Source organism: Loxodonta africana, chromosome 12 (genome assembly GCF_030014295.1).
Source record: "Loxodonta africana isolate mLoxAfr1 chromosome 12, mLoxAfr1.hap2, whole genome shotgun sequence".
NCBI lineage: Eukaryota > Metazoa > Chordata > Mammalia > Proboscidea > Elephantidae > Loxodonta > Loxodonta africana.
The window spans coordinates 76,387,151-76,413,250 of record NC_087353.1 but is presented as its reverse complement, the minus strand read 5'-3'; the positions used below and the strand labels follow the sequence as shown (position 1 = coordinate 76,413,250).

The window sequence follows — 26,100 nt, the reverse complement described above, 5'->3', positions numbered from 1 at the left end:
ACCTGGCTTTCCTTCTCCCCCTTACCTGGAACTATTTTTTCCTTTAATATTCATTACCTTCTAAAATTTCGTATAGTTAACTTACTGTTTTAGGCTGGGTTCTTTAAAGAAACAAAATCAGTGAAGCAAAAAAACCAAGGAGCTTTGCCACAAAGTCCACGTATATTGGATGCAGGCCACACCCCCAAGGAAACTCCCCTTCAACTGATTTGCTGCTCATAGCAGATATCATGAAGGAAGTGATTACATTATATCAGATCTCATTATGGAGGTGATTACATCATTACATAACTGCCAAACCACCGAGAATCATGGCCCAGCCAAGCTGACATGCAACCTTAACCATCACACTTGCTTCTTATCTTTATTTTTTGTTGCCTCTGTCTTCTTCCATCAGAATCTAAGCTACATGAAGGCAGAGAGCTTTGCCTGTTTTGTTCATTGATTTGTCTCAAGTACTTAAAACAATATCTAGCACATAGTAGGAATTCAGTGAATATTTATTGAATGACTGAATAAGAGTTATGAAGAAAATATAACATTTTGCCATGACAACAAGTGTAATTGTACAATGTGTATGTGGCTGTGTGTGACAGCCTGTGTGTGTGAGTGTGTGCGTGTGTGTATGTGTGTGTGGGTGTATGAATGTGTGTGAGTGTGGGTGCATGTGACTGTGTGTGATTGTGTATATAGCTGTGTGTATGTGTGGCTCTGTGAGTGAGTGCTTGAGTGTGTGGCTCTGTACTTGAGTTTGTTCATGTGTGTGTCTGTGTGTGTAATTACATGTGGGTGTGTGAGATATGTGTATGGACTTCAAGGATCAGAGGAATATAAGGGAGAAAGCTCTAGCTCCTGGCATTTTGAAGTGCTCATTAGGAATTCCAGAAGCACCCAGTGCACAACCACAACCCCTCAATCCATGAGCACCAATGACGTTGAGCAGTCAGAGCCTGCATGTTTTCCTTGCCCCTGGACCCTCCTCCTGTTGGGTCTTGGGCCAAACCAAATTCTTTGCCATCAAGTCGATTCTGACTCCTGGAGACCCCATATGTTTCATAGTAGAACTGCTCCGTAGTGTTTTCTTGGCTGTGATCTTTACAGAAACGGATCACTGGGCTCTTCTTCCATGGCAATGCTAGGTGGGCTTGAACCACCGACCTTTAGGTTAGTAGTCAAGCGAAAGTCTGAATTTCTGTCTTCAAAATAGAGCCAATTTGTCCTGTCCAGAAATGCCATCAAGACAAATGGCATAAAGAACAGGAACTTACCTTTACAAGTTTGGTTGTTTTTTCTTAAAGGATTAAAAAAAAAAAACCTTAGGATCTTTTCACTGCTGAAAACTGTCTGTGGCTCCCTAGTACTCACAGAAGAAAGACAAAATTCCTAAACCAGGCCATCCTGAATCTGCAGTGTGAGGTTGAAGTGTATGGACATTGGAGCCGGCCCACTTGGGTTTGAATTCTAGCTCTGTGAGATACTAGCTGTGTGAATTTCAGCAATTGCTTAACCTCTCTGTCCCCATCATTCAGAGCAGTGCCTTGACTAGCGGATATTCTGTGAGTGTGAGCTGTCTTTATGACTGCAAATCGACATTCTTCTCCTACCTCAAGGCCTCTACACAGGCTGCATCCTTCATCCAGAAAGCTTGTCCCCTACCTCTTTCCTTAGTTTATTTCTGCTTTTCCTTTGATCCCGGCTCACATGGGACTTCCTTAGGGAAGACCCCTCTGACATCCTGAGTCCCTCAGCCTTGATCAGTCTCCCCTGGATCTATATTTTAATCATATTCTTTCCTTCGTGACATTTATCACAATTGTGCATCTATTTGTATTATTCTTTGACTAATAATGTCAACCTCCAGGGACACCAGGGTCAGGACACCAGGGTGAGGACTGGGTTGGTTTTGGCTGATCGTTGTATTCCCAGAGCCCAGCACACAGCCATTGCTCACTAAATATTTATTGGTGAGTGGGTGGAGGTGCTGGGGGTTGGTGAAGAGATTTGGAGTCTGCCTCAGTTTCCATCAGCTTCTCCCCCACAGGGCTAGCCAGAGCCACCCCTTCAAATCTCAGGGTCTTGGACACGGCTTCAAATCCTGTGCCCTTCCTGGATAAGACGTAATACACTAACTTTTGAGGACGATGTGTTGGTAGGTGGAGGAAGAGCTAGACACGAGGCAGAGAGTAGTTTGAGAGGATTGTTTATTTGAAATTTTTTTTCATTAAAATTGTTATCTATACTTACTTAGAAAACAACACGTACACAAGAAAAACTATTATCAATTATCTTTCCTCCCTCTCCAATCCCGGGAAAATTACTTCTAACATATCCAGGTATTTCCTTCCAATCTTTTTTCCAGCTACAGTTTTTTCCTTATTTTTGTGAGTTGTGGTTCTCCAGAATGTATATAGTATTTCTATTCTGATTTTTAAAATTAATAGAGCTTAATCTTTTCTCAAGAGATAATAAATTCCCCTTCAATACTTTTAATGGCCACATAATATGTTATTGAATTCATCTACTGCAAGTTAGTTAATTATTTCCCTCTTTTATCCCACAGTTGTAAACAGTGCTGCAGTGAAAATCTTTGTGCCCCAAGCATTTTCTGCATTTTGAATTCTTTCTTTGTGGTGCTTTCCAAAGGTAGAATCTCTAAGCTAAAGGGTATGACCAATTTCATGGCCCTGGAAGGTATTACCAAATAGCTTTGTCAAAAAGGCCAAACTGTTATAGTTCCATCAGCAGTGAATATGATCACAAGTACCCAGCAGTTATGGTGACCTGTCCTTCACAGGGACAGCAGGAAGGTCTTAGTAGGTAAGACCAGTAGGTATATGCCCACCATGCCTCCAGACAAAGGAGGTGGCAAGCCACCAAGCATTTGCTAGACTAGATATGGCCATTCACTCTGGGTCAGTAATTTTCTTCTGCTTTCTTCCAGGATCACCCAAAGATTCTGGGGATGCCCATTTGGAAGCTGAAAGCCTTGACATCCATGGGGTTGAGAGGATGATGCTTCAAGCAGGGGAGCAACCAGTGATCCTACCAGTCCCCCTTGAAACTTTTAGGGGCCTCTTTGGGGTTGCACCTCATTTTCCCCACTCTTGACGTCTCAATATACTCCTTTGGATCTTTCCAGAAACCGTCTTTGGCAGCTCTGAAACAAAAGCCACCTAGTGATGAAAAAAGGAAAATCCTGAAATCATCATTTCTGGAAAGACATTTGTCTTGAAAGAACCATTACCCTCTGCCACTTCACTGGAAAAATTCACTGGTTTTCTCTAAATAACAACCATCAAAATGGCTAGAGCCTAGAGAACATGAACTTTCCAACAGCAGTTCAGCACCAACACCACCCCTCCCCCGCCCCAGAATCTGATTTATAGGCCAGTTCTTAAAGTAAGAACAATATGTGCTTTGAGGAGGATTCAGGAAGGAACAGGGAGAAAAGGCACAGGGCCTGTCCCTAAGTCAGCGCTTGGGCAGTATTTGCTGATTTGATTTTCTAGCTCATGTTGTCCTAGACTACTCCCAGGTGTTTACCTTCCTGGGGTATTTATATGGAGCGGTCACCCTTTTTACATGCTCCTGGAGTTCCCGTGTTAGTTCCTCTGGATCACAAGAGGAGTAGGCTGGAGAAAGGACTACAAATGCCTTTACGACCTGCCAGGGCAAAAAAAAAAAAAGATCAGGCTTCATAGGGCAAAGCTTTCCTCCTTCAACTAGCCTTTTGAATAAGGTCTGACATTTACCAGCCCAACACAAAAGTTCTACCAGTTCTCCTCCGCCCAGCCAATGAAATGGACAACGCTGATTTTTCTGTTGGTTGTCTTTCCAGGATCAATGATTGGGAATGTTGACTTTTGCAGAACAATATCAGATCCTTAACTATTCCACAAACTATTCCCCATACCTGAAAAATGATACCGTGAGAAGCCAACTTGCTTCTTGTAAAATGCAAATATTTTGCAAACCCCTTAGGATCAATTACTTCCCGGTTTGTCTGACTAGAAACGCAGATAGGCCTGGGTTTGGACAAAAGGGACTGGGAGAAAAAAAAAAAAAAACTCAGACCACTTGCAGGGAAAGGCAGATCTTTCGGGCATTGTACGTATGAATGTGATCAGTAAACATTAACTGGCAATGCTTCTGTCCCACGCACCCTGATGGACTTTCTATACCTTGGCTCTCTCTGCCCAGATCTTTTGTGCAGACTGCTTCCCACCAACGAAGGGGAAAAGTCTCAAAGTCAGCTTCTGATGGGTTTCTCACAAGAATGGAAGGACCCAAAAGGCAACTTAGGCTCTCGGTCTAACCCTTAGCCATACCAGCATACAACTCAGTTGACAACGTCCTATTAAATGGTTGTCCAAACGTCCTTGCATACCTCCCAAAGATGGGAAGCTCTCTATCATTTCATGTTCAGACAGATCTGATTTTATAAAGAGCTTTCTGTTACTGCTATAACTGCTAAACATTCCATGTATGAGACTCTATTCTAAGCACAATGTATGGATTAACTTTGAGCGCGTAGCCATTTGCCCCAGTTAATGTGTGGCATGCAGAACTAGGCATAGTTTTCCAGAGGCGATTTCTTCAACACACAGATGGGACTCTCACCTCCCTCAGTCTGAATCAGTGGTGTTAAACTTTAGCGGGCACAGTGGCGGGGAGCGGTGGTGGTGTGGAGGTGCTGGTTAAAATGCAGATTCCCTGGTCTACAGCCCAGTCACTCTTATTCAGACTTGAGGTCTAGATATCTGTATTTTTAATGAGAACTCTAGAAGACACAGCTGTGAGCAGTCCCAGGACCACACTTTGAGGATCACTCCTGTGACTGTGATACTTTGCAAATGCAGCTTGTTGTTAGAAGACCTTCTTAAAGGTAACTACGTCATACTTTGGGATCGCTTTGGGTTGACAGCCAGTGAAAAGTACATAGCCTTTAGACTGATTTCTCCCTTTCTATCTATTTTTCTGGGAGCCACAGGAAGAAATTTGCATTTCTCCTGTGAAAGTCCAGTTTATTAAACTTGGCCCACCTTTCTGGTATATCAAGATCACTTTGGTTACTTATTCTGTCATCCCTCAAGGTGACTATTCCTCCCAGGTTAGAGCCCCCAGCAACCATGACTGGTATGCTGCCTGTATCCTCATCTAAAAATGGAAAAAGACCTCCTATTGGATGGGATGGATAAAAGAGCCTATACTTGCCACCAAGATCTCCCGCCCAATTGTCAGCTTCTTCTGGATCCAGCTCTGTATGTGTCAGTGTCTTCCAGTTTTGTCCCTCCCAAGAGTACTTCCATCTCCAAAGACATGAGGGTAATGCTTAACCAAAAGGAATGTGTGTCTCGTGGTGCCATTTCAGGCTTTGTGGTTCCTGAATGGGAGTGAGATATAGGGGAATCTGGACCTTCCTCTTGCTAATGGGCATAGAACCAGGACATTACGCTCCTGGATGAAATAGTTACCTCCCCTCTGATGGGGTCTGGACTGCTGACCACAGCAGACTCCAGGACAGCCTGATGCTCAGCAAGGGCACTCTCTACTTCAACTGGCCCAATCCGGTAGCTGGAGGAGAAAAACAAATTCTTCTAGTGCTCTCCCCTTCCCAGGGCCCCCGTGATACTCCACAGGGAGGGAGAAAGATCAGACAGCTTGACCTTGAGGAATTGATCACGTCGTCATTTCGTCCCATGAACCAAAAGTAGCCATCCTCATCCATGCGGGCTCGGTCCCCTGTGATGTAAAAGCTCCCTTTTTCGGAGGCGGCTGTCTTCTCAGGATTGTCCTAAAAGGCAAAGAAATCCCAGGAAGGGCCATCTGTGCAAAGCCATTCAGGCCAGCCACTGCCCAAGCAGACCAGCGTAGGAGGCTGAGGACCCCTCACTAGAAATTCTAGCAGTTCCCAAAGCTCAGGCTGGCCAGAATTGAGTTCCCCACCCCTCTGAACAGGGAGCAACGGTAGCCAGGTGAATTTGTTTCCCCTTTTTTAATTGTAAGGAAGCCGCCAGGAAATGATTAAGGGAAGCCACCTACTACCACCTATCCAAGAGGCCCTAAGAAGTATAGTCGAATGCAAGAAAGTGGCACAGGACTATTGGCCCTGTTTTTAATGACCCTGTTTTTAGGATAAGGTCACACTGAGACTCTTTATTGTCTGAAATCACTAAAAGTAGAAAGAGAGGGGAGAGCTAAAAAGCCCAGGGTTGTGAAGAGTGAGGAGTCAAGAGGGAAAAAAAAAAAAATCATACTTTGTATTTCTAAAGCTTTAAAGAAAAAGCTACTACTCAGGAATAAAAAGTTAAAACCAACATTGATATGATAACACAGATGAAACTCAAAAGTAGTCAGCTGAGTAAAAGAAGCCAGACTCACAAAAGTGAATGCTTTATGATTCCATTTATAGGATGTAAAAAAAAAAAAAGGTAAATTAATCTGTAGTGACAACAAGCCATTTTATGATTGCCTAGGGCTGAGTGGAGGGAGGATTGACTGCAAAGAGGAACTTTCTGAAATGACAAAATGTTCTATGTCTTGATTGTGGTGATGGTTACAAGGCGTTTATATTTGTCAAAAGTCATTGAACTATACACCTAAAATAGGTGCATTATTTTACTGCACATAAATTATACCTCACTAAAAAAAACACATTCTGAGAAAAAAAAAAACTAAATTCTAAATACCTAAAATAAATCAAACACAAAATCTGTAAGACTTATACACAGAAAACTTAAAACTCTACAGAAGAAAATTAAAAAAGGTATAAATAAATGCAAAGATAAAAAACAACACCATTGCTGTGGAATCAATTCCGACTCATAGCAACCGTATAGGACAGAGTGGAGCTGCCCTATGGGGTTTCCAAGGAGTGGCTGGTGGATTCAAACTGCCGACCTTTTGGTTAGCAGCCGATCTCTTAGCCAAGAGAGAAAAAATTAATATTATAAAGACATTAATTATCTCTAAATTGATCTATAGATTTAATGCAACCCCATTAAAATGCTAAGAGACATTGTCCATGGAACTTGACAAGCTGATTCTAAAATGTATTTGGAAGAGCAAAGGGCCAAGAATAGGTAAAAACACTTATAAAGAAGTTGAGTAAGTAGAGACTTGCCCTACTAGGTACCTTGACCTATAATGCTGTTGTAAATGAGACTCTATGGTATCAGTACAGGAATAGACCAGTTGACCAACGAAATAGAGGAAAGGGCCAAAAGCTTACCCATGAATGTATCAAACTTTTTTATCTGATAGAGTTAGCATGACAGATCACTGGGGAAAGGAAGGTTATTCAACAAATTGATCATCCATATGGAAAAAAATAAGATAGATCTCTATCTTTTTACATATGTATATAGATTACAGATGGATTGCAGACTTTAACTCCAAAAGCAAAACTTTGAAACTATTAGAAGAAAATATAAGCAAATATTTTTCTGACCTTAGGTTAGAAAATGTGACATAAATAAAACACAGAGGCACTAACATAGACGAAACCCGAATAACAGAGAAAGGATTAGTATCGGCAATGTGGAAAGAACTTCTATAAATTGATTAGAAAAGACAAACAACCCAATAAAAATCGGGACAATACAAGAACAGGAATTTCAAAGAGGAAATACACATGGCTTATAAACATATAAAGAGATGTTCAACTTTACTAATAATCAGGGAAATTAAAATCAAGAATACCATGAGATACAATTTTACAACTGCTAGATGGTGGTGCAGTGGTTAAGAGCTTGTCTGCTAACTAGAAGTTCGGCCGTTCGAATCCACCAGCCACTCCTAGGAAACCCTGTGGGACGGTTCTACTCTGTCCTATAGAGTCGCTGTGAGACAGGACTGACTCAATGGCCAACGGTTTGGTTTTCATTTTAGATTGTCAATCTACTACAATTCACTCAACCAATAATCTAATTTTGGATGTTGAGATTCTCCCCACTTCCATTTCTCCCACAGTTATAAATGATGCCGCAGTGACTATCTTTGGGTGCCAAACAGTTTTTACATTTTGATTTCTTTTCTTTCTAGCAATTCCCAAATATGAGATTTCTGAGCCAAAGGGTATGACCAATTTTATATCCCTGAATAACTATTACAAAAATTACTTTATCAACAGGGCCCAACCATTATACTCTTACTAGCCATGAATGAGACCACAAATGCCCAAAGACCATGCCCTTGCCCTTAGGATTCTGCGGGTACAACAACTTTAGCAAAATTAAACATTTTCTTGTGAAGTTAAACATTCACATATCCCATGATCTAAAAATTACACAGCTAGATGCCCTTTGGAGAACAACTTTAACATCTTATGTTCCAGAGACGTGTAATTAAGTTTGGCCACAAACAGTGCAGCTTTCCAGTAAAAGACTGGAAACAAATCCAATGACCATAGATCGGAGAATGGATAAATAAACAATACATGTATATTGCATTTATAGATAGAAATAAAAACAAACTCTTAGGGGACAAAAAGAAAAAAGACACGCTGAAGAGAACAATCTATGAGGAAAAAGAGATAGACAGGCATCATCTCTTTTGACAAACAAGTAGTGCTCCAGAAGAGCAAGACATGAACTAAAAAAAAAATACCCGTTGCCGTGGTGTCAATTCCAACGTAGTTCTTAACCACTATGCCACCAAACCAACCAAAAACCAAACCCACTGCTGTGGAGTCCTATAGGACAGAGTAGAACTGCCCCATAGAGTTTCCAAGGAGCGGCTGGTGGATTCAAACTGCTAAACCTTTTGGTTAGCAGCTGTAGCACTTAACCACCACGCCACCAGGGTTTCCCTAAACCATGAACAGAAAGGATTAACTTTCTTGGTGTAGTGGCGCTTGTTGTGAGGATGGGTGCAGGGGGAGGAAGTCAGAGCACCGACCCCTGACAGCACACCAGCCTCAGAAGGAAACGTACAGATGCTACAGAAAGCAAAATTACCACACATGCCAAATAACTGTAGAGATACCGTGGTCATAGTATTCGAACATATTTTTAAAACAAAACAGGGTCACGAGAAAGGCTCATGAATAATTTAAAGAAATGCAGAGAAGAGAGTTGCATTTGTGGTATGGTTGCGCAATGTGGTGATTGTAATTAATGTCACAAGTTCAGTACGTCTAAGAATGGTAAAAATGGCAAATTCTATGCTATATACATTTTACCACAATAAAATTGAAAAAAACAACAGAAGTGAACTTGATAGAAAGCCCAGTGTTGGTGTTAGGGGTGAAAAGAAAAACGTCAGAGTGAAGGTTCTTGGCCAGCAAATAGCTTTACAAATTGCTTTAATACTTCCTTGAAAACCTTGGTGGTGTAGTGGTTAAGAGCTATGGCTACTGACCAAAAGGTTGGCAGTTTGAATCCACTAGGTGCTCCTTGGAAACCGTATGGGACAGTTCTACTCTACAGAATCGCTATGAGTTGGAATCGACTCAACGGCAATGGGTTTGGGTTTTTCGTACTTCTTCAGTGGAATCATCACAGATCCAAAGAGGTTGTGTATTCAGTTATTCTTTACTGAACTTTATGCCATCAGATAATGTAGAAATATTCACAAACATGGGGATTTATGAACATCATACACACAGGCTTCGTAGTTACTCTCCATCACTGCGCTGTGTGTGTGCGTTTAATTGTAGTAAATATGTAGGCAACAAAACATTTGACATTTCAACAACCTTCACATGTCCAGTTCAGTGACACTAAGTATGTTCATCATGTTGTTGAACCATCATTCTTATCCATCCCTAGATTATACCATCAGCCCTAACAGAAGCTCGGTGTCCCCTTTTTCTTTATCCTCTATTTCTCCCAACTAGAATGCAAACCCCACAAGTATCACATCTTTCCTGACCGTTAATGCACACTTAGCAGTATGAAGTAGGAACTCAATAAACAATGAATGAATATTCAGGAAGATCAAGACTTACTACTGCCTACAAAAATGATTAGAAGGAAATACATTAAATCTTTAATATTATTTCTGCTTGCTGTGATTACTATTTTTTTTTTTTTTGGTACGTACATTTCTGTGGTTTTAAGTATTTATTTTATAGTTGCAGAAAAGCCATGAAAATACAAATATCACATACAACATTCCAAAGACAAACGGACTGTTTTTTTTATCGGCTTGTTTCAATATTGTAGATGATTGACAGCTTAATATACACACCACATGGAATCCCTGTAAAGCCATGGATCTCAATATTGGCTGCACATCCACCTGGGAAGCTGAGCCATCAGGACTTTGGATTTAGTTAGACTGGGGTGGTGACGGCACTGGGTTTTTACTGGGTGGGGTGGTGCCTGAGCATCAGTGATGGTTGACGCTCCCCAGGTGTTTCTAATGTGCAGGCAGGATTGAGAACCAGGATGGAGAGGCATTTGGAGAAAACAAAGCCCACCATAAACACCAGCCAAGGTGAGTATAAGGGAGAGGTAATCACTGGCTTTTCAAAGAAAAATCTACATCCACACAAGAGCCAACAAAAACAGAAGAACTAGGCTCTGGCATGAAATTGCAGTTTGACCTTTGGTAAGTCACTTGCCTTCTCTTACCTGAATCTCAATTTTCTCATTAGTGAAGTAATGGGGCTGCCTTCCTATGTCATATGTTTGTAATCTCAGACACCAGAAACTAAAAAACCCAACTCGTTGCTGAGTTGATTCTCTGACTTATGGTGGACCCATGTGTTAGAGGGTAGAATTGTGCTCCATGGGGTTTTCTTGGCTATAATCTTTATGGGAGCAGCTAACCAAGCCTTTCTTCCATGGCACTGCTGGGTGGGTTGAAACCACCAGCCTTTAGGTTAGTAAACCAAAAAAAAAAAAAAAAAAACCCATTGCCTTTGAGTTGATTCTGATTCAAAATGACCCTATAGGACAGACTGGAGCTGCCCCACAGGGTTTCCAAGGAGCGGCTGGTGGATTCAAACTGCCAACCTTTTGGTTAGCAGCCAAGCTCTTAACCACTGTGCCACCAGGGCTCCACTTTAGGTTAGTAGATGAGTGTAAACCATTTGCTTCACCCAGGGGCCTTCTCAGACACACCCATGCTTAAATCCGACATCCTGCAGGTGCTAGTTGTATGACATTGGATAAGTCACTTCACCTTTCTAGCTTCCTTTTACTTATCAATGAGAGTACCAACCCACCTTATACGGTTATTGTAAGAGTTAAACAAATAGATGTTTATAAAGTGTGGAGTGCAATGGCTGGCACACAATAACTTCTCCCAGAATGGCCATTCCCTGCCTCTTACCAAATAGCAGTTGAAGAAACAGAAGGGCCGGGTGGGTCTGATGCAAACAGCCACATTCCCCTCTTCTCCTGGAGGTAGGACATTGCCCTCATCATCCACAATCTGGCAGAGAGATCAGAGAAGTTGTCTGGAGGTCTGCATAGCCAGGCCACCCCATCAGCCAAGCCTGGCATTGCTAACCCATGGGCATATGTCTTGCCCCTCTTCAAATGAAGCCTCAGCACCAACATTTGGGACAAACTTCCTACCTGCACATTGTAAGGTGGAGATGCTTTCCCCATGGATCCAGACTTGATTTTTGTGCCTCTTAGATTGGCACAGATTAAAACCTGGAGAGAGACCAGTACCAGTAAGAAGAAGCTTTATTCCTTTAGCGTCCTCTGGGTAGATGCCTGTCTCTCTGTCCCTGCCTCCTAACTCTTTTGCCGTCTTTCTTCCTAATTTCCTTTTCTTTCTCTTCCTTCCTCCTTCCTTTCTTGCTCCTTCCCTCTCTTCCTTTCATTTCTTCCTTTCTGTATATCCTCCCTTACCATCTCTCCTTCCTTCCTTCCTTCCTTCCTTCCTTCCTTCCTTCCTTCCTTCCTTCCTTCCTTCCTTCCTTCCTTCCTTCCTTCCTTCCTTCCTCCCTCCCTCCCTTCCTACCTCCCTCCTCCTCCTCTTTCCTTCCTTTCTTTCTCTCCTTCCTTCCTCACCCCTTCCTTCTCTCTTCCTTCTCTCCTTCCCTCTCATTTTTCTTTCTGTAATAAACAAACATATATTGAAGAGTCTAATGGGTACTTGTAAGTAACAAACTTAGTGTGTCACTAAGCCAAAAGACTCAGCTGATCCCCAAAACTGCCTGGACAGCTGTAGAGCATGCCATTTAGGATCCTGGACTCTGACCACGGACAGATGTCATGTGTCCTAGTGGAGGTAAACAGCACCTTTGTCCATGAGAGTTGTTTTACAGGCAATGGTGTAATTGTGAAAAAAGCAACATCAGATTTTAGACTTCTTGACTTTTCAATTCCATCCTTCAACCCTTCCAGAAGGGTACTTCTCCTGACAGCATATACCCACGTTCTCGGTCTCAAATCTCATTTTGGGAAGTTTTGAAACTTAACCAACTCAGAGACAACTAACTCCTGAACCTTTCATGTTTTCCTTTCTTAGGAATATTTTTATTTAGCAGAATATAGGCTCCCTGGGTGGCACAAATGGTTAAGTGCTTGACTATTAGCCAAAAGTTTGGCAGTTCAAACCCACCCAGAGGTGCCTCGGAAGACAGGCCTAGCAGTGTGCTTCCAAAAGGTCACAGCCTTGAAAATCCTATGGAACACAGCTCTACTCTGCACCCATGGGGTCGCCATGAGTTGGAATGGACTTGATGGCAACTAACAACAACAACGGGAGGGTCTAAGATCTATAATTTACTCCTTTAAACCAAAAGGACAGAAGAGCCCATGGCATTTTGTTATCAGCTTCTCTCCCTGTGAGCAGGGTAATCTCTGACCAGCCTCTCTGAGATTAGGGCCAGGCAGGCTGGAGGGTGCTGGAGGCCAGCAGGCTGCACTTGCTGGCTGAGGGGTCAGGTGGAGCGGAACTGGGCAAGGGACCCAGCCCATCAGCACTCACTGTTTCAGACTGGCCATAACCTTCATGCAGTTCCAGTCCCGTCTGGCTCTTCCACTTCTCCCTCACGTCAGGATTGAGGGCCTCTCCTCCAGCCGAACAGTGCCTCAGACTCTGAAACTGGTACCTTTCTCAGCGAGGGAAATGAGGCAGCCAATGTCAGGATCTCCACCCCACCCAGGCCCCTACACTACTTCCCCGGGTCCAGGTACTGGACCTTCCCCAAAGCACTAGAGGATCAATGCCTATGTTTTAAAATCTTCTCTGAGTGCCCGGATTCTCTGGCTTCACAGGATGTTCCTCGTGGACAGATAATTTCAACAAAACCAATCCTACCCAACATTGCAATAAAATCAGAACCTCATATAGTAGACTTTGGCGTAACTTGGGGAGCTCCAGGTGAATCAGCCAAAACAATTCAGCTGTAAACAAACTGATTGATAATAAATTGGGCAAAACAACAATTTGGTTTAAAAAGATGGATAATTTACAAATTAGATAAAGTGTATCCCTTTAAGAACCCCCCCAAGTCAGAAAAATGGACCCAAAATCCCTAAAGATCCTAATATGTTATAAAATACCCCTCAACCAGTTATTTAACCAATTATCCAACATGTGAAAAATTAACGATTGCAAATACATTATAACCATTTTTTTTTTCCCCTTAGATCGAATTGGCTTTGGCTAAATTACTCAGTATTGCCAAGTATCTTTCAACCAAATTGTTCTTGAATAAATCACTCAGCCTGCTTTTGGTCAAAATCATAATGTGGAGATACAGAGAACAGACCAATGAATGGGAGGAATTCTTAATATCGTACAAGAGTTCATCTTGAGTCTTACGTAAGAACTTCATCTTTTAGGCAAGTCATGGTCGGGTGCATGTAATTAGGGAAGATGGGCAGTTCCCCATGACTTGGGAGAGGCTAGGAGACAAGCCATAGATCTGGATCCACGGGTTACTGGAGCGCAGTAGTCCTCCCTCCACGTACCCTAGCAACTAGCCGTGTTTTGCCAGCAGATGTTGCTTTGGAGTCACATAGGATGGGAGCCATCCATGTTTTCTTGCCTCCTTCTCTTGGGTGCCCAATGGCATACACTCAGAGAGTGGCTGGCTGGGGCTAGTCTGGGGCCAGAGGAGCTGGGGGATGGAACCTCCAATGTGGTGTCTTATGGGTCCCACAAGGCATTAGGGCTCAAGTTATAAGTCCCCTTCCATAGGTGGTTAATGATTATCCAACACTTTCTCTAATCTCATGGAAGCAACAGACACATTGCTGATGGGGTGACCCATGGCTGTGTGGTGAGGAAACAGGTCACTTCAAAGACTGAAATGTCAGACTCCCTAAAGCCTTAAATGATTAAATCCAGCCAGAAGCTCATCCCTGAGGGGTATGTGTGTGCATGAGTGAGTTTGCTTGAGGAGTGGGTGTACCTGAGTGCTTGTATAGGGAATGTGTGTGTGTGTGTGTGTGTGTGCGCACGTGCACGCACCAGTACGTGAGAGAGAAAGAGATGTGGAATAGTGAGTGGGTGTGCTGTGGGCACTGTGGCATTTATTCACATACTTAGGCCCCCAAAGCACAAAACAGAGGGTCTGTACCTGGTTAAATCCTCCTGCACAAGCAGCCGGAAGATGGTGGGGACACAGCAGAGAGTGGTGATTGGGAACCGGGAGAGAGTCTAAACAAAAACAAAGGTTGGAAGATGGGCTTAGACTTGCCACAGATGGCTTGGGTCTTGATGTCCTCATAAACACAGGAGGGAAGCTGAGAACTCTGTGTGGTAGGCAGCCTACAAGATGGTTCCTGAGGACCCCACCTCCTGGTATCCGCATCCTCATGGAGTCTCCTCCCACACTGTACCTAGGTTGGTCTGCATGACCAATAGCATACTGCAGAGGTGATGGTCTGCCACATCTGAGATTAGGTTATAAAAAGACTGTGGCTACTGTCTTGGGTGTATTCACTGTCTCTCCCTTGCCTGGGTCACTCACTGTAGGGGAAGCCAACAACCATGTTGTAAACAGTCCCTATGGAGAAGTGCACAATGTGAAGAGTGAGAGCCTCTGGACAACAGCCAGCCAGGAACTGAAGTCTGCTAAAAACCACATGGCTCCCTGGTGGTGCAAACGGTCAAGCGCTCAGCCATGAGCCAAAAGATTGGCAGTTTGAGCCTACCCAGAGGTGCCTCGGAAGACAGGTCTGGCAATCTGCTTCTGAAAAGTCAATTCCTTGAAAACCCTGTGGAGCAGTTCTACTCTGCACACCTGGTGGTGCTATGAGTCAGAATTGACTTGACAGTAACCAACAACAACAAAAACCATATGAGTTTCTTTTAAAGCAGGTTTTCCAACCCCAGTAGAACCTTGAGATGACTCCAGCTCTGGCCATCACCTTAACTGCAACCTTGTGAGAGACCCTGAGCTAAAACCACCCAGCTAAGCTGCCCCTGTATTCCTGAGCCTCTGAAACTGTGAGATAACAATTATTTGTGTTTTAAACTGCTAAGTTTTGGGGTGATTTACTACCCAGCAACAGATAATCAGTATACAACATCAAGGTTGAGGCAGTGGAGGGAGAGTAAACACACTGGCTGATATAGCCTGTGTGAATATGTAGTGATGGTGATTAGTCTGATAGTGATAATAATCAATATGTGTGTAAAGGATTGAATTGTGTTCCCCCAAAATATGTGCCAACTTGGTTAGGCCATGATTCCCAGTACCATGTGGTTGTCCTCCATTTTGTGATTGTAATGTAATTTTATGTTGAGAGGATTAAAAAAAAAAAAAAAGGTGGGATAATAACACAACCTTACTCAGGTCACCTCCCTGATCCAAGGTAAAGGGATTTTCCCTGGGATGTGGCCTTTCGTCAAGAGATAAAAGGAAAGGGAAACAAAGCAGAGAGTTGGGGACCTCATACTATGAAGAAAGCAGCATTAGGAGCAGAGCATATCCTTTGGACACAGAGTCCCTACACTTGAGAAGCTCCTCAGCTAGGGGAAGATTGAGAACAAGGACCTTCCTCCAGAGCCAACAGAGAAAGAAAGCCTTCCCCTGGAGCTGGTGCCCTGAATTTGGACTTGTAACCTACTAGATGACCAACACAGAATTTGGTACCAGAAGTGGGGTGCTGCTCTAACAGATACCTAAAATGTGGAAGTGGTTTTGAAACTGTGAATGGATAGAGGTGCAACAGCAGCAGAGGGGCAGAAGCAGGAGAGAACTTGCAGCAGCAAAGAAGCAGCAGCAGCAGAGAAGCACCAGCAGCAGAACCAGGAGACCAACGTAAGACAGTGCTGGAGCCAATGCATGGAGTGAAAGAGCCGAGTGCCTGTGCACAGGAGGCTTCCTGGTCGAGTGGGGAACATCCGGGCACTTATTGGTGGAGCTAGGCTTGCCAACCCATGAAGCCAGAGGGCTGACTGCATGTGTGCAGGAGGCTTCCTGGTGAAGTGGGTGCCTCTGGGCACTTAACAGTGGAGCTACTGTGCTTTGGAACACTAGCCCCAGCAGAGCAGATGCGGGTGTGAGGCCCAAGAAGCCGAGAGGCCAAGAAGCCAGGAAACAGCTGAAGAGACAAGAAACACAAGAAGCTGAGCTGCCTCAGTCTCAAAACGTATAGCCATGACCTCAGTGGTTTCAAAGGGTGGAGCCATGGGCTCTGGTGTTTCTAAGGGTGGAGTTGCCACTCAGATGGACTAGGAGAATGGTGCACCTAAAGCTGAGAGAGAACAGTTGCTGTCCCAGTGGGCCTGAAGCCCAGGGCAGAGGGTTCCTGCACTCAGAACCTGGAGAATGTGGCCAATACCTAGAGGCTGGAGGGCAGGGTTATTGTGTAAATTGTCTCAGAGAACAGAGGATTATTTTCAAAGCTTTGAGGGCTAATGTAATGTGTTCTGCTGACTTGCTTGGTGCCTGTTATGCCTTCTTTCCCTTCAGTTTTTCCCAATTGTAATGGAAATGTCTAGCTTGGGCCTGTTTTGCCATTGTACCTTTGGAACCCCATAACTTGTGTTCCAGATTTCACAGATGAAGAAGAATTTTTGAATTTTGGACTTGGACTTGATTTAAGACTTTTACTATGCTATGATGGGATGAATATGTTTTGCATGTTGCAAGAATGTGAATTTTGGGGGCAAAAGGGTGGAGTGTAATGGGTTGAATTGTGTTAAGAATCTACTGTGTACCAGTCCCTATGCTAAAACTTCATATACATTATCTCATTTCATTCTTACAACAACCCTATAAAAAGATATTATTGTTTTCTCATAGACAAGGAAACAGAGGCTCTGGGAAGTGATGGAACTTTCCCAGAGCCGTACGGCTAATGAGCGGAAGACTCTGGATCGGACTGATTTGCACAGTGTGTGCTATAAACCCCTACGTGGTACAGCCTGACTCAGAGCAAAGAGCATGGGCCCTCTGATGTTTTAAGGAATTGTGGTTAGGATATGCAGGGCAGAAGGAAATTGCTCCATGTCTTTACTGTGAGAAAACCCTGGGAGGCTAGTCAGGAGTCATCAGAGCTCTAGAGTTGGGCAAAATAATCACACTCAGCCCAATGGATGTGAGCATGTAGAGTTTGCGAGTAGATTATGATTTTGCCCAAGATTTTGAAAAGGAAATAGGGTTCTGACAGGAGCATAGAATAGGGGAGGTGGAGACACTCCATGCAGAGGAAATAGGATACGCAAAAGTTTGGAAGCATGAAATGGTCTTATGTCTAAGGATCTAGCATAGGCAAAGACTGAAGGTAGCCAGGTGAACAGGATTCAGATTGTGGAAGGTTCTGGGAACTTGCTGGTTAATATTAGGACCAAAGAAGCCTTCTGGTCAGTGATTCATGCCTTTTCTCTTGCAAACTTGACATTTACTTCCCACTCACTTACACTCAACATGTTAAGTGGCGTTTTTGTCTCTTACATTCAGGATAACTTTGGCATCAACACGGGGCAGCTCATGCACAAAGATGCAAGACCCATTGGGCCAGGCAGAGAAGAGGGTCCAGGCCGCCTTCACCCAGCCAGTGTCAGTCGTGTTCCAGAAGATGTCCGATTCGGTCAAGGCTAACCAGCGCCTGCCAGGAAATAAAATCAGCACCCTCAGCAATTCCTCTGCCTTTAAAAAGGATTCTACTATCTTTACCACATTAATTGGTGGCCTGCCCATACTGGGTACTCACTTATGCTGGTCAAATCTGGAAAAGCACCATGAAGTCAACCATTTCTCAACAAATATTTACTGAGCACCTTCTAGGTACCTATGCCCTAGGCTATGGGTACAGAATTTAAAAGACAAGTTCCCTTTTTCCAAGGAGTTTATAGTCTAGTGGGAGTGATATTTGAGGGAACAAATAATCTCAATATAGTATGATAAGTGCACTCCCTTTATTCAGCCAACATTTATTTAGCATTCGCACTGAGGTCAATGTTGTTGTTGTAGTTAGGTGTCATCAACTCAGTTCCCACTCACAGCGACCCTAGGTACAAGAGAACAAAACACTACCCAGTCCTGCACCATTCTCACAGTCGTTGTTATGTTTGACCCCATAGTTGCAGCCACTGTATCAATCCATCTCATTGAAGGTCTTCGTCTTTTTCACCAACCCTCTACTTTACCAAGCATGATGTCCTTCTCCAGGGACTGGACCCTCCTGATAATAAGTCCAAAGTACGTGAGACGAAGGCTCTCCATCCTTGCTTCCAAGGAGCACTCTGGCTGTGCTTCTTCCAAGATAGACTTGTTTGTTCTTCTGGCAGTCCATGGTATATTCAGTATTCTTCACCAACACCATAATTCAAGGGCATCAATTCTTCTTTGGTCTTCCTTACTTGTTGTCCAACTTTCACATGCATATGAAGTGATTAAGAATATCATGGCTTGGTTCAGGCACACCTTAGTCCTCAAAATGACATCTTTGCTTTTTTGCACTTTAAAGAGGTCTTTTGCAGCAGATTTGCCCAATGCAATGCGTCATTTGATTTCCTGCTTGCTGCTTCCATGGGCGTGGATTGTGGGCCCAAGTAAAATGTAATCCCTAACAAAATCAAACTTTTCCCCATTTATCATGATGTTGCCTATTGGTCTAGTTGTGAGGATTTTTGTTTTCTCTGCATTGAGGTATAATCCATACTGAAGGTTATAGTCTTTGATCTTCATCAGTAAGCGCTTCAAATCCTCTTTGCTTTCAGCAAGCAAGGCTCTGTCATCTGCATATTGCTGATTGTTAATGAGTCTTCCACCAACCCTGATGCCCTGTTTTTCTTCATGTAGTCCAGCCTCTTGGATTATTTGCTCAGCATACAGATTGAATAAGTATGGTGAAAGAATGCAACACTGATGCACACCTTTCCTGATTTTAAACCGTGTAGTAACCCCTTGTTCTGTTCAAAACACTACCTCTTGGTCTAAGTACAGGTTCCTCATGAGCACAATTAAGTGTTCTGGGATTCTCATTCTTCACAATGTTATCCATAATTTGTTATAATCTACACAGTTGAATGTCTTTGCATAGTCAATAAAACACAGTTAACATCTTTCTGGTATTCTCTGTTTTCAGCCAAGATCAATCTGACATCAGCAATGATATCCTTTGTTTTAAGTCCTCTCCTGAATCCAGCTTGAATTTCTGGCAGTTCCTTGTCGATGTACTGCTGCAACCTCTTTTGAGTGATCTTCAGCAAAATTTTACTTGTGAGTGATATTGATGATATTGTTAGATAATTTCTGCATTCTGTTGGATCACCTTTCTTTGGAATGGGCACAAATATGGATCTCTTCCAGTTGGTTGGAGCTCATCATTAGGGATATAGAAATAAACAAAAAGCCTTGCTTTGAGGAGCTTATAGTTCAATAAATATAAATATCTGGGAAGCCCCTGAAGACCATATATTGAGAGAAGAAACACCTAGCCTTATACAACTACAGAAAATGGGCATCTAACCAAGAGTAGCGATCAGATCTTATAAATGCTTTCATAGAGGAGGTAACACCTAACTTAGACTCAAATGATGTACGAGAACTACAGGGGTGAGGCTGAGAAGGAAGGCCATCCTAGGAACAGGAAACATTGCCTTCAAACTTGGAAGACAGAAAAATGGTCAAGTTCTGTACTTGGATCCTGGGACACAGACTGTCCTGGTTCCATCTACCCATTGGTTGTTTCTTCTCAATGCCCTCTGCTAAGTCTTCTCACCTCTGCCTTCAATGTACAAATGCCTCAGGAGCTCAGTTCTTAGACTTTTCTTTCAGTGGATATTACTGTGTTGATTTCATGGCTTTAAACACCATCTTGCTGCTGATAACTCCAGTTTGAATCTTTCTCATTAAATCTAGACATGTACTGTGAAACCTGTGAGGGCCAGGATTTGACCGGACTGCCTTGTTTTTCTGGGTCTCCCAACTTTTCTGCCTTTCACAGGTTGCAGTCTTAATACTTTTCTATCACTCATTTTAGTGGAAAATATCTGAGTTTTCCTTCTCTGACAGGTTTCCTTCTTACACAGGTTCCAGCTTTCACAGGTTTTACTATATATCCAACTGCCTGCTCAACATGTCTGCTTTTAACTATGGGTAAGGAGATAGATGTCTGGAGTCCCTGGGTGGTGCAAACGGTTAATGCGTTTGGCTACTAACTGAAAGGTTGGAGGTTCAAGTCCACCCAGAGGTGCCCTGGAAGGAAGACTTTGTGATCTACTTCCAAAAAATCATCCATTGAAAGCCCTATGGCACACAGTTCGAGTCTGACACACAGGGAGACACTGTAAGCTGGAATTGACTTGACAGCAACTGGTTTACCAGTACCGAGGTATCTAACAGGCATCTCAAACTTCCAGTGTCAAAAATAAGCTCCTTATTTCACTTCCATCAGACCAGCACATCCAACAGACTTCCTTCTATCACAAACCTTGGAGTCATCCTTAACTCTTCTCTTTCTCTTTCATTCCACATGGAATCCACCTGCAAATCCTATTAAACCTACCTTCAAAATGCATTCAGAATCTCACCTCGCTCCTTCCCCTGCTGTTTCCCTGGGCAAGCCACCACCGTCATTTCTTACTACAATGCCTCTCAGTGTAACGGGCTCCTGCTTCATCCTCTGCCTCCTACAGTTCATTCTTAACCCAGAATCCCAAGTGATCCTTTTTAAAAAACAAATCAAATCCAGCCACTTGTTTGCCGAAAACCATCCAATGGCTTTTGCTTGGCTCAGAATCAAAGCTAAAGCCTCCAATATCCTACCTGAGAAGCCCCTTTGCTATCTCTCCGACCTCAATTCCTGCTACTCTGCCCCCCACTCCACTCCTCCAGCTCACTCGCCTACTTTCTGTGCCTTGGACCTGCCCGGCGAGTTGCCCCCAGTACCTTCCACTGGCCGCAAAACCCAAACCGTAGCTGCACTGGGAGTGCTCGACCATCTTGGGGGCCCCGGTGGTACCACTGGTAAAGTAGATGGCCAGTGGATCTTGACTTTTGGTCCTCACACAGGTGTGCTCTGCAGATGCCTCTCTGTAAAATGTGAAAATACCAGTGATACTACTTGTAATAAAAATAGCAATAATAACAATAAACTTTATAACAACAATGCTGACAGCTGTGTCTATGAATACCACTTGTCAGACACTGTGCTGAGAGCTCCAGCTTGCATTATCTCTAATCCCTACAGCCTCCTCACTCAGTAGGCACTATCATATCTCTTTTGCAGACAAGGAAATTGAGGCTCCAGATGGTGAAATGACTCACTCCAAAGAGCCCATGCACTTTTACCAGGGCATGAGGACTTTCTGGTGGGTCACACACATGTCCATATGCCTGTACATTTAGGCACAGCCTCCCCCCACCCCCACCTCCACACCAATTCCTCATGATTTAGGGCTGTTCTCTAAAGGGTTCACCAATTTCAGAGGCTCAAGATCTGAGTAACTCCTAAAGTTCTGAGATCTAGAGAATCATCTAACCCACTAGTTCTCAACTCTGGCTGCATCTTAGAATCATCTCATGTCTTAGTTTCTGAGTGCTGCTGTAACACAAATACCACAAGTAGGTGGCTTTAAAGAACAGAAATTTATTCTCTTACAGTTCTGGAGGCTAAAATTCCAAATCAGAGTCTCAGGCATGCCAGTTCCTTCTCTGAGCCTCTCTCCTAGTTCCTGGTGTCTGCCAGTGATCCTTGGCTGTAGACAATCCTCACATGTTATATGTCTTCTCCTGTGTGTGTGTCTCTGTGTCTATTCTGGTGTTTTTATAACTCAGAACTGATTAGGTTTAGGGTCCACCCTGTGCTAGTATGACCTCAACTGGTTGATTGCATTAAATTAGATTACATTATGGGAAGTGATTACATTATGGAAGGCAATCTGCTGTACTCAAGACCAACTCATCTAATCACAGTAACTATACTAGTGGGAAATATAGCCTACCCAAGGTGACAGCTAAAATGAACCATCACACCTGGTAAGTTTTAAAAAGAAATATCATTGCCTCAACCCTACCTTGGGCAAAAGGAAATGAGAATCTTTGAGGGTAGGCCTGGGCATTGGTGTTTTTTAAAGCTCCTCAGGTGACTCCAGTGATAACTAGAATTGAGAATCCCTGATAGAGCCCCGGGGGGTGCAGTGGTTAAGAGCTACGGCTGCTAACCAAAAGGTCGGCAGTTTGAATCCACCAGCTACTTCTTGCAAACCCTATGGGACAGTTCTACTCTGTCCTATAGGATTGCTATGAGCTGAATCATCAGCAATGGGTTTTTTTTGTTGTTGTTGTTTGTTTGATCTAGACCAACCTAGCAGTTCATCAACATCACCTGGATAGATTTTTAAAATATAGATCCCCAGGGCCACGCTTAGATATGGCTGGTTCAGTAGCTCAGGTGTGGGGCCTTGAAATCTGTATTTAAACAGCACCCAGGCGAATCTGATGCAGTTTCTCTGTAGGATGGGGACTTGTGACTCAACAGTGCAGGACCCTGAAAGGACCCTTTTTTGGCTCTGACCTCTTATCAGGACAAAGTCTCAACTTCCCAGATAGGTTTCTACCAGCATCTTGCTCAAAGGCAAATGTATCCTTGGCTTTGGGATAAGGCAGATCCCTGTTCCAATCCTGACTTGACTGCATTTTTAGGGCCTTGAGCAAGTCACTTCTCCAAATCTCTGTTTCCTCACCTGTAAAACTGGGATAAAGCACTCTTCATAGGGTTTTTTTTTTCAGTGATTAATTAAGGCGATATCTTATTTCTTATTGTGTTCTGAGCACCAAACACGATACCACAAAGTAAATGTTCATTAAATTTTTGTTACATGAACGTATGCAGGTTAATGCTTTCCTAACATAGTGCCTAGCATACAATAAGCACTCAATACATGGCAGCTATTATTATATCACTAAGGAACCACTGGCTGTGAACTGAATGCACCATGTAAGTTATTTTATTTATTCCGGCTAATAGCTGTATAAGGAGCCCTGGTGGTGCAGTAGTTAAGTGCTCGGCTGCTAACCAAAAGGTCTGTGGTTCAAACCCGCTAGCCACTCTGCTGGGGAAAGATGTGGCAGTCTGCTTTGGTAAAGATTACAGCCTTGGAAACCCTATGGGGCAGTTCTAAACTCTGCCCTAGAGGGTCGCTATGAGTTGGAATCAACTTGATGGTAATGGGTTTGGTTTTTGGCAACAGATTTGTTTGCTTGGTTGGTTTGTTTGTATAACTATCACTAACATTGTAGAGGCAAATAAGGCACAGAAAAGCTAGTGACAGATCCAGTACAGAACAAGTGAGTGACCTTGAAAAATGTTAAGGTGGTCACCAGGATTAGCTTTCAGGTCCGTGTGGCTGCCAAAGTGAATATTCCTTTCTGCTTTACTCTTTGTGTGCAGTCAGCAATGCATCCCACCTCTTGTTGCTTCAAGGGGGAATGCCTTGGCTTCCTTGTTGCGCCCATTTTCCTGGAAAGCCCCAACTTACCGGAGGTGTTCCCTGAAGTCTATCCAGCCTGGCCGACTGAGGTCTGACACCAGCACCTTAGTCTGGAGGGAAGGGCAGTCGGCGCTAATGGCGTCCACCTGCGGAGCCAGGGAGTCACTGGTGATAATGGTTTTAGCCCTGGACACCTGCAGCCGGTACTTCAAGTCCTTCTCTGTCAGCTGAGAGACACCAGGAATCATCACGGCCCCTGACACCATAAAGACAGGAGATGATGGCTGGGCAGTAGGGGAGAGAAAGAGCCCTATGAAGAGGTCTAGACCCAGTATCCTCCTTGAGAGATGGGGGCAAAAAGGGTCTGGAGAGGGTTGGAATGCCTGAGCTGAAAAAGATAATAATATTAATAATAACATCTAGAAAAATTTTATGGAACACTTACATGTGCTAAAGGCTTTGCATTATTTCATTTAATCCTTACAACCCTGGGAAGTAGATACTATTATCATATCTATTGTGCAGATATGGAGACCTGGTGGCATAGTGGTTAAAGCACTTGGCTGCTAACCAAAAAGTTGGAGATTGGAACCCACCAGCTGATCCTCGGGAGAAAGATGTGGTAGTCTGCATGTAAAGATTTATAGCCTTGGAAACCCTGTGGGGTCAGCTCTACTCTGTGCTATAGGGTCACTACGAGTTGGAATTGACTTGACAGCAGCAGATTATTGTGCAGATAATGAAACTAAGACTTAGACCTATTACAAAATTAGAAGCTGTAATGACATTGGCCCTCATTCCTGTCTGGCAGCATTTGGTTGGAGCTGAGAAGCAGCTGCCCCTGTCAGGCAACACATGTGGTCTCCAGGTTACCACAGTCCTCTCCACTTTCTGTTGCCTCATACTTGGCCTGCTTTCCTCATTGGTATTACTGCCTGGTTTCTGTATAAATCAAGTTTGTGATGGTTGGGCAAAGGGGTAGTAAAGAAAACTCTCCATAGAGTTCATTTTGCTCCATCCCCCAAACCAAAAAGCTCTGATGGGTTGTGTAGCCCCCACTAGAACTCCCAGCCACACTCACTGACCTGTCCGCATGCATGCCACGCTCACCAGCCACCACTCCGGGATCCGCGGGAGCACCAACATCATTCTGTCCCCGGACTGCAGGCCACACACACCTCCCAGCACGTTGGCAGCCTTCCTGGACTGCCTCCCCAGCTCCTCAAAACTCCACCTGACCTCTGCTCCCATGCCATCAACCCACCAGAACGCGGGATTTGGGGGCCGGTGTCCAGCCTAGATGGCGGTACAAGAAGAAAAGCAATCTAAGCCATTGGCTGAAATTTTTTTTTTTTAATTTTTTAAAGTTTTATTTAATTTTTACCAATAGTTAATAGGTCACAAAAATGAAAACAATATGGAAAGGTATTGTGAAACGTTGAGAAGTTCTACTCCCATCCTCTGTCCTATCTATCTACACCTGCTTGGTGTGTACCTACTTTGATTGGTTTCCTACCTAGCCTTTTAGTGCTTCTTTATGCAAATATAGGTAGGTTCTCGTTTTCCATCCTATTTTCTTAATGCAAAAGATAGCATATGATTTGCACCATCCTGTACTTTTCCTGTTCTTTTGATATTATTCACATGTCATACAACTGGCCATTTTAAGGTTTACGGCTCAGTTATTTTTAGGATAGTCACAGGGTACTATAGTCGTCACTTTATTCTAAATCCAGAATATTTTCATTGTGACAAAAAGAAACCTATTGCTCCCAGCTGCTCCATGGGAGAAGGATGTGGCAGTCTGCTCCTCTAAAGGCAGACTTATAGAACAGAGTAGAGTAAAGGCAGAGTAGAACTGCCCCATAGGGTTTCCAAGGAGCGGCTGGTAGATTCAAACTGCTGACCTTTTGGTTAGCAGCCGAGCTCTTAACCACTGTGCCACCAGGGCTTCAGTTTAGATATTAAGACTTGCAAAATTCCCAGGTCAAAATGTCCACATCCACATGTCTTATAGCCTTGAGTCTCATGGGGATATCTGAGGTCAGTCTCAGGTGCCCACAATGGACAGCAGGACACCAACAGGTTCACCTTTTCCATCTGGCTCCACACATCCAGCACGTCATGGGCGAAGTTGAAGTACTCAGGCACTGGCTGCCTTCCCAGACTGATGGCTTCCCAGGTGGCCACGATCTTCGGAGGGGTAGGCAGAGGTGCCTGCTGCCCCGGAGACCCACAGAATCCTCGAAAGCTCCTCAGAGTCTGGAGAAGCAGGCCTCTCAGCCACAGCCTCAT

General features: G+C 43.7%; 1 protein-coding gene across 1 annotated transcript; it reads right to left on the bottom strand.

Annotated features, from left to right (window-relative positions):
• Positions 1-1,219: 1,219 nt before the first annotated feature.
• On the bottom strand, positions 1,220-26,100 carry ACSM5 (acyl-CoA synthetase medium chain family member 5). The gene is given in 13 exon segments (XM_064295655.1): positions 1,220-3,157; positions 3,544-3,663; positions 5,475-5,574; positions 5,667-5,794; positions 11,281-11,382; positions 11,529-11,609; positions 12,895-13,018; positions 14,495-14,574; positions 17,822-17,975; positions 21,263-21,406; positions 23,854-24,061; positions 24,891-25,101; positions 25,897-26,100. Coding segments are annotated over 13 exon segments (1,749 nt in total). The 3' UTR covers positions 1,220-3,064.